Source organism: Lucilia sericata, unplaced genomic scaffold (genome assembly GCF_015586225.1).
Source record: "Lucilia sericata isolate MDLA Ls3-8-SP2 unplaced genomic scaffold, ASM1558622v1 Contig000842F_arrow, whole genome shotgun sequence".
Taxonomy (NCBI): domain Eukaryota; kingdom Metazoa; phylum Arthropoda; class Insecta; order Diptera; family Calliphoridae; genus Lucilia; species Lucilia sericata.
The window spans coordinates 47,501-57,799 of record NW_023994834.1 but is presented as its reverse complement, the minus strand read 5'-3'; the positions used below and the strand labels follow the sequence as shown (position 1 = coordinate 57,799).

The window sequence follows — 10,299 nt, the reverse complement described above, 5'->3', positions numbered from 1 at the left end:
CTATTAGTCTAGTCTATAGTCTAGTCTATAGTCTAGTCTATAGTCTAGTCTATAGTCTAGTCTATAGTCTAGTCTATAGTCTAGTTCTATAGTCTAGTATATAGTCTAGTCTATAGTCTAGTCTATAGTCTAGTCTATAGTCTAGTCTATAGTCTAGTCTATAGTCTAGTCTATAGTCAGTCTATAGTCTAGTCTATAGTCTAGTCTATAGTCTAGTCTATAGTCTAGTCTATAGTCTAGTCTATAGTCTAGTCTATAGTCTAGTCTATAGTCTAGTCTATAGTCTAGTCTATAGTCTAGTCTATAGTCTAGTCTATAGTCTAGTCTATAGTCTAGTCTATAGTCTAGTCTATAGTCTAGTCTATAGTCTAGTCTATAGTCTAGTCTATAGTCTAGTCTATAGTCTAGTCTATAGTCTAGTCTATAGTCTAGTCTATAGTCTAGTCTATAGTCTAGTCTAGTCTAGTCTATAGTCTAGTCTATAGTCTAGTCTATAGTCTAGTCTATAGTCTAGTCTATAGTCTAGTCTATAGTCTAGTCTATAGTCTAGTCTATAGTCTAGTCTATAGTTTAGTCTATAGTCTAGTCTATAGTCTAGTCTATAGTCTAGTCTATAGTCTAATCTATAGTCTAGTCTATTGTCTAATCTATAGTCTAGTCTATAGTCTAGTCTTTTGTCTAATCTATAGTCTAGTCTATAGTCTTGTCTATAGTCTATTCTATAGTCTTGTCTATAGTCTAGTCTATAGTCTTTTCTATAGTCTAGTCTATAGTCTTGTCTATAGTCTAGTCTACAGTCTAGTCTATGACATGTACTGTAGTCTAGTCTTTAGTTTGGACTGTACTCTAGCCTATATTCTGAACTATAACCTGGACTATAGTATTGTCTATAGTCTGGGTTACATTCTAGTCTTTAGTCTGGACTATAATCTGTGGGTTAAAATTTAGTCTATAGTCTAGAGCCTGGACTATATAGTTTAGTGTAGGGTCTATGCAATAGACTAGTCTATAGTAAAGAACTATAGTACTTATAGTTTATTCTCCGTACTATTCCGGAGTGTGGGTAATAGTGTGGCCTAAATTCTGGACTATAAATATTCTAGTCTATACTCTGGACTTAACTTTTTTTTATAGTCGGAATTTTAACCTTTTTTATAAACTGGATTATTGTCCCGTCTCTAGTCTAGTCTATGATACAGTTGCCCTGTATAATTTTGTGGAGGATAAGAAAACATTTATTTCAAATAATTTTATAGAATTGTTTATTCAAATCTAAAGTTGTCGGTGAGCTTTAGGTGTCTAGTATTTAACGAGTGCCTTAACCAAAGAAAGTACAATTTAAATTAAAAACTACATAAGGAATTGAGTAGGTAATCTTTTAGGTTTCTTCGGGTGTTGAAAGAAAAATTTAACGGCAGTGCTTTTTTTTCACTACGATAATATGTAAATAAATAATTTCTGATCTCTATAATTAATTTTTCAATAAACTCTCCTTAAGCCTGTCTATAGCGGTGGAAGAATTTTTCGACTTTTCCTCTACCACACCATTCTCTTCAGCTTCTTTTAGGGCTTTAGCCTCTTCTAGTTCGCGCTGCTTTTGCAATTGGCGAAATTCTGTGGGTGTCAACATACCGCGCAGTATGGTGTCATAGGTTATATTAACTCCTTTCGTGGACATTTTCATATACAATTTCCAACATTCACGTTCTTTGAGACTGCGTACATATTCAGGGAATTCATATTCCTCTTCCAGGGGCTTATCGTTTAAAGTAGGGCTTACATTGGGTTTTAAACTTTCCATATTATTTTCCTTTTCCTCTGTTGACTTACTATTATGGGCAGGCATTTCGTTATTTAGTTTCGAATTATTATTATGAAATATTGATCCGGGAGGGGCTGTGGGTGGTCTATTCGATTTGATGCGTTGAGCTAACGGGGCTATAGAACCCCTTCTCAACATATGAGAATATTCTTTGGAGGCAAATTGAAAGGTGGGCGGATAATTCTCTTGAAAAGATACTGTTTAAAAGGAATTTAGTTTTTTTTTTATAAATTTCCGGTTATATATGTATTAAAACTCACCCGATTTGCCAGTTTTCCTTAAGGAAGGGGGCCTTCTAGTGGGACTACCTTTATGCGAATTTGTGGGTGTTATAGAAGATTCCTCTTTTTCCGAGTCCGAACCCTCTGAACTTATGAGTGAGACCAAAGTTATAACATCGGGTGCCACCGATTTGGAACGTGTTAAAACTTTTCTATTTATTGAAGGTTTTCCTTCAAAATTTAAATCTTTTGCACTTAAAACATCCGTTGAACCCTTATCACAGCTTATATTGCGTGAATTTAATTTTCTTCTACGAGACTTTCGTTTAGAGGCCAAAAATGTTGCTGAACTTTTTGCCGTTGTTTCGTCAAAACTACGTACTGGCGCCGACATAGCACGCACCAGGGGAGGTCGCCTTTGTACGGTCAGTGAGGGTGATGCGTTAAAGTTTTGAGGATTTTGTAGACCACTAGTTAGAGTGGTTGTTGTTGTCCCTGTTGTACTGTTGTTGTTGTTGCTATGGCTGCTTAAAGCTAAATTTGTTACTAATCTACTGGAGTGATAGACTGCTCGGCGTTGTTGAGCCGGTAAATAGGGACGTGTGTTGCCAGAGTTTTCAAATTTCTTATTGTCTTTCGTTTGGGAATCCTAGAATGTCGGGAGAAGAGTTTTAAATATTTGTTATAATATTTTTAAAGAGTATATTGAAAAACTTGCTATATTTTTGTTAGAATCACTTAATGTTTCATCACTGTCTGTTTCGTCATTATCCTCATCCGCTTCTAGATCACTGTATATACAGCCGTTCTCCTCTTTCGTAGAATTCAGAGCATGTGATAGAACTATGCTTAAGTTAACTTTATTTACTTCAGGTTTGTTGGATCTTTTATTGGAATGGGAATTGTGTGAGTTGTTGGTTATTGCAGTTTCCGTTTTTGCGTTGTTGTTTCTGGGAGGTTTAAGAAAAAGTAAAAAAGTTGAGTAAAAAGATTTAGAAGATAGATAATAAACTCGACGATAGTCTAGTCAATACATTAAGCCATAGGATGGCTCGTGGTCAAGTCCACAGGATAGTATAAGGACTAATCCGTAGACTAATCTATAAACTATTCTATAGACTAGTCAACAGTCAAGTCAAGATTTGCAATGTTAAAACATCTAAAAGTCAATTACAGATTAATATCTGGTTTCATTATTTTAGACCTAATTTATGTGGTTTTTGAAGAATAATAATATTCAGGAACTATTATTTTAAGACTCCAAATACACGAGTTGCATTTGTTTCTTTTTTTTTTTTTTTTCTTTTCAAAATGCATATTTCACATGTCACTTTGTGTCATGTCAGGCACTGTGTGTTGTCTTAATTTTTGTTTTTTTTTTGTGCAATATTTCGTTGGCAATTGTCTAACAATAGCAAATAACCTAATAAAGTACTTGTCCTTATTGTTGTTAATATAAGTACTTTTGCTTTTGTTGAAATACCCTACCTTAGGTCATAGATTAATTACAAAAAAAGAAAGAAAAATTACTAAAACCAACATTGTTATATATAAATATTTCTATTGAAATGAATGAAAATATAAAAACAATATCTCTTGAATTTGTCCAATAGAGTAACCAAAAGTCGACTCTGCTCTATAGACTGTAAGATTGCGTGGTTGTTTATAAAACCGATTTGTATAGAAATTGAAAAGAAAAAAACCTAATTCATAATATTTTACTTGTTTTCTTCTTCAATCGCGTATACGAAACTTAAGTATGATGTATGTGTATGGAGTCAACTCCAAATATATTTTAGAGTTTATCAAAATAATAAAAAAGTAACTAAAAAATGAATATAAAAGAAAACTATGTCAATTTGATTGGTTTTTACACACAAATATACAAACACTCATGTTGGTATAAGTTCCTAAATAGATTTCGTTTTTTTTTTTCTTCATATTTCTGACATATTGCCGATATTATTGACAACTGGTTCAATAACCGTTTTTCGGTTTTCAAATCCCTGACATATAAACATGCTAAATATTTATTTAATAAATAACGAATGTGTGTGAAATGGATAATGTTGTAGATTGATAGATAGATAGATAGATAGATAGATAGATAGATAGATAGATAGATAGATAGATAGATAGATAGATAGATAGATTATAGATAGATAGATAGATAGATAGATAGATAGATAGATAGATAGATAGATAGATAGATAGATAGATAGATAGATAGATAGATAGATAGATAGATAGATAGAGATAGATAGATAGATAGGTAGATAGATAGATAGATAGATAGAGATAGATAGATAGATAGATAGATAGATAGATAGATAGATGAGTAGATAGATAGATAGATAGATAGATAGATAGATAGGATAGATAGATAGATAGATAGATAGATAGATAGATAGATAGATAGATAGATATATAGATAGATAGATAGATAGATAGATAGATAGATAGATAGATAGATAGATAGATAGATAGATAGATAGATAGCTAGATAGATAGATAGATAGATAGATAGATAGATAGATAGATAGATAGATAAGATAGCTAGATAGATAGATAGATAGATAGATAGATAGATAGATAGATAGATAGATAGATGATAGATAGATAGATAGATAGATAGATGATAGGATAGATAGATAGAATGATAGACTAGATGATATGATAGATAGATAGATTAGATGATAGCTAGATAGATAGATAGATAGAAGATAGATAGATAAGAAGATAGATAGATAGATAGATAGATAGATAGATAGATAGATAGATAGATAGATAGATAGATAGATAGATAGATAGATAGATAGATAGATAGATAGATAGATAGATAGATAGATAGATAGATAGATAGATAGATAGATAGATAGATAGATAGATAGATAGATAGATAGATATATAGATAGATAGATAGATAGATAGATAGATAGATAGATAGATAGATAGATAGATAGATAGATAGATAGATAGATAGATAGATAGATAGATAGATAGATAGATAGATAGATAGATAGATAGATAGATAGATAGATAGATAGATAGATAGATAGATAGATAGATAGATAGATAGATAGCTAGATAGATAGATAGATAGATAGATAGATAGATAGATAGATAGATAGATAGATAGATAGATAGATAGATAGATAGATAGATAGATAGATAGATAGATAGATAGATAGATAGATAGATAGATAGATAGATAGAAGATAGATAGATAGATAGATAGATAGATAGATAGATAGATAGATAGATAGATAGATAGATAGATAGATAGATGATAGATAGATAGATAGATAGATAGATAGATAGATAGATAGATAGATAGATAGATAAATAGATATTTTCCAAAATTTCTGAAAGTTTCGTTTTACATATGTAGAAATCTGTTACAAAACCCACCTCTTTATACCCTACACCATTATAGGGGAGGATATTATGGGTTTGTGCTCATGTATGTATTATTGGTTCTATAGATAGATAGATAGATAGATAGATAGATAGATAGATAGATAGATAGATAGATAGATAGATAGGAGATAGATAGATAGATAGATAGATAGATAGATAGATAGATAGATAGAAGATAGATAGATAGATAGATAGATAGATAGATAGATAGATAGATAGATAGATAGATAGATAGATAGATAGATAGATAGATAGATAGATGATAGATAGATAGATAGATAGATAGATAGAGATAGATAGATAGATAGATAGATAGATAGATAGATAGATAGAGTAGATAGATAGATAGATAGATAGATAGATAGATAGATAGATAGATAGATAGATAGATAGATAGATAGATAGCTAGATAGATAGATAGATAGATAGATAGATAGATATTAGATAGATATTATGGGTTTGTGCTCATGTATGTATTTATTGGTTCTATAGTCGACTCTGCTCTATAGAGTGTAAGATTGCGTGGTTGTTTATAAAACCGATTTGTATAGAAATTGAAAAGAAAAAAAACCTAATTCATAATATTTTACTTGTTTTCTTCTTCAATCGCGTATACGAAACTTAAGTATGATGTATGTGTATGGAGTCAACTCCAAATATATTTAGAGTTTATCAAAATAATAAAAAAGTAACTAAAAATGAATATAAAAGAAAACTATGTCAATTTGATTGGTTTTTACACACAAATATACAAACACTCATGTTGGTATAAGTTCCTAAATAGATTTCGTTTTTTTTTTTCTTCATATTTCTGACATATTGCCGATATTATTGACAACTGGTTCAATAACCGTTTTTTCGGTTTTTCAAATCCCTGACATATAAACATGCTAAATATTTATTTTTAATAAATAACGAATGTTGTGAAATGGATAATGTTGTAGATTGATAGATAGATAGATAGATAGATAGATAGATAGATAGATAGATAGATAGATAGATAGATAGATAGATAGATAGATAGATAGATAGATAGATAGATAGATAGATAGATAGATAGATAGATAGATAGATAGATAGATAGATAGATAGATAGATAGATAGATAGATAGATAGATAGATAGATAGATAGATAGATAGATAGATAGATAGATAGATAGATAGATAGATAGATAGATAGATAGATAGATAGATAGATAGATAGATAGATAGATAGATAGATAGATAGATGAAATAATTGGAAAAACATCAAATAATATCGATGTTTCTATTACGCAAAACTTTAAAGACGAAAGTATTGAGAATATCGTAAATAAATTTGCTACTAATTTTAATACAAATGTTAAAAAAATAATACATAACTGCCACATCAAAACACTAAATAACATAGAAAATACACTGCAACACTCTATTTATGTCGAAAATACCAATGAAAATGAAATATATAATATACTAAATTCATTAAATATCAGAAAAGGACCTGGAATAGATGGAATTAGACCGAAAGATTTAAAAAATAATGCCAGAACTTTAACTCCGATAATAACCAAATTAGCAAACACAAGTTTAGATAGTGGTCAAATACCTACTGGAATCAAAACATCAATAATAAGGCCCATATACAAGAGTGGCACTAAATCAGACTATAACAATTATAGACCAGTTTCAATCTTGCCAGTAATAGAAAAAGTATTAGAGGAAATAGTGGTAAGAAGACTAAATAACTTCTTAGAAAAATATAAAATAATAAATAAAAATCAATTTGGCTTCCAAAAAGGAAGAAGTATAAATAATCTTCTAGGAAACTTTTCTAATTACATTAATAACTGTCTAAGTAAAAAAATGCATTGTCTTGTGTTGTTCATTGACTTTAGCAAAGCCTTTGACACTTTGTCACATCTTAGACTTCTTCAAATAATGGAAAGGAATGGCATAAGAGGCAAAACTTTAAATTGGTTTAAGAACTATCTAGAATGCAGAAAATATCGTGTAAAGATCAACAATTCTTTAAGCGATGAAGTAGTAACGGATTTTGGTGTACCACAGGGATCCAAACTTGGGCCAATCCTTTATATAATGTATGCCAACGATATGATCAACACTCTGCAAGGAAACACAACATATGCATATGCAGATGATACTGCTATTGTGGTATCTAATGAAAATATTAACGATGCTATGAAAATAATGCAATCGCAACTAAATATTGCAACAAGATGGTGTCACGATAACGGTTTAATCATAAACGCACAAAAAACAAAAATTATGCATATTAAGCCGCGACATTTTATAGATACCGATATCAAAATCAAGTTCCATGATATGAATTGCCTTCACAACATAAATAACATTAATGATACATGCACCACCTATATTGAACTTGTGACAACATACAAATACCTAGGTGTTTATGTAGATAACAACTTTAAATGGAACACACATGTTGATTATCTCCAAAAGAAACTGCGCAAGTCAGCTTTTATGCTTTACCATTTAAGTAATTGTGCAACGTATAATGTTTTACGACAAGCTTATTTCGCAGTAGTGGAGTCATATTTAAGGCACGGAATCGCCGCTTGGGGAAATGCATCACACTGCAGATTATTACAAAATTCACAAGACCGCATACTTAAGATCCTTAAGAAAAATCTACAGTACCAGCAAATACATGATAACAGAATTATCAATAATAACATAATATACAACAGATCTAGTGACGACATACAGGGCAATAACATCAACAATGTAAATAATACAGTATTTAACAATATCAGCAACATCATAATAAATACCAACAACAACAGCTATGACGGGAACAACACCAACAACAGCACCTTATACAACATCAACACTATCAACAACAACATCGCAAATACAAACAACAATAATAACAACTATAACGATAATAACATCAGAAATAACATCGAAAACAACACCAATAACAGCATACTAAACATCATCAACAACAGCACCATATATAACATAAACACTAACAACAACATCGTAAATACAAACAACTATAACAATAATAACAACAGAAATAACACCGAAAACAACACTAATAACAGCATACTAAACAACAACAACCTAAACAACATCAACGTTGTCAGCAACACCAACAATGATAGATACAGCAACAGCACAATATACAACATTAATACTATTAACAACATCATCGCACACACAAACATCAGTAACAACAACAACTACGACAGCAATAACAACAGCAATAACACGGAAAACAACTTAAATAATAACATACACAACAGGAACACAAACAATAATTTAAACAATATCAACACTGTCAGCAACATTAACAACAACAACTACAACAGGGACAACTGTACCAACAGCATAATAAACAATATCTACTCTACTACCAACAACAACATCGCGAACACCAATAACAACAACACTCTCAACAACAACTACGTCAGTAATAACAACAGCACATACAACAGAAATACCAGCAACAACCTAAACAACACTAACAACATCAACACGATCAGTAACACCAACAACATCGGAAACATAAACAACACAACATACAACATCGGAAACATAAACAACACAACATACAACATCCACACTAGCAACAATATCAGCAACAACATCACAAACGCAACGGCAATCTTCAACAACAACAGTAATAGCAGCCAAAGCAATTGCTTAGCAAACGAATTACATGTACTTAAGGTTAAATCTATATACTACACAACGCTAGCGATCGAATTCTACAACGATGCCAGGTTTCTCCAAAAAATTGATCATCAATATAATACAAGAAGAAGAAACGAAGGTCGATTCAAAGTGGGAAGTTTCCAAAACAATTACGGAAAAAGCACTCTAAACGTGACGTTACCAAAATTATTTAATTCACTACCAGTCAGCCTTTTGAATATCCCAATCCATCATAAAAGAAAGAAACTTTTAAAAAACTTTTTCATAAGTTCACAATGAATTAAATATGAAATTAAACATTAATCTTTATAAATTAAATTATTTTAATTCCTGCAGACAAGCTATTAAAGCTTCGCGGGACTAGGAATAGAATTTCTGTAAATGAATTGATAAATTAATTAATAAATAAAAATAAATAAATAAATAGATAATAGATAGATAGATAGATAGATAGATAGATAGATAGATAGATAGATCGATAGATAGATATATAGATAGATGATAGATAGATAGATAGATAGATAGATAGATAGATAGATAGATAGATAGATAGATAGATAGATAGATAGATAGATAGATAGATAGATAGATAGATAGATAGATAGATAGATAGATAGATAGATAGATAGATAGATAGATAGATAGATAGATAGATAGATAGAAGATAGATAGATAGATAGATAGATAGTAGATAGATAGATAGATAGATAGATAGATAGATAGATAGATAGAAGATAGATAGATAGATAGATAGAGATAATAGATAGATAGATAGATAGATAGATGCTAGATAGATAGATAGATAGATAGATAGCTAGATAGATAGGTAGATAGATAGATAGATATATAGATAGATAGATAGATAGATAGATAGATAGATAGATAGATAGATAGATAGATAGATAGATAGATAGATAGATAGATATTATATAGATAGATAGATAGATAGATAGATAGATAGATAGATAGATAGATAGATAGATAGATAGATAGATAGATAGATAGATAGATAGATAGATAGATAGATAGATAGATAGATAGATAGATAGATAGATAGATAGATAGATAGATAGATAGATAGATAGATAGATAGATAGATAGATAGATAGATAGATAGATAGATAGATAGATGATAGATAGATAGATAGATAGATA

At 30.3% G+C, this 10,299-nt stretch overlaps 1 protein-coding gene across 1 annotated transcript in view; it reads right to left on the bottom strand.

Moving 5' to 3' along the window:
- Positions 1-1,288: 1,288 nt before the first annotated feature.
- LOC119608482 (GATA zinc finger domain-containing protein 11) overlaps positions 1,289-10,299 on the bottom strand; it is a 16,340-nt gene continuing 7,329 nt past the window's right edge. Inside the window, exons 2-4 of the mRNA XM_037962924.1 lie at positions 2,762-2,993; positions 2,083-2,692; positions 1,289-2,019 (exon numbers count right to left, since the gene is read on the bottom strand). Of these exons, the coding sequence (XP_037818852.1) occupies positions 1,472-2,019; positions 2,083-2,692; positions 2,762-2,993 (1,390 nt within the window). The 3' untranslated portion in view covers positions 1,289-1,471. The remainder of the gene's footprint in view (positions 2,020-2,082; positions 2,693-2,761; positions 2,994-10,299) is intronic.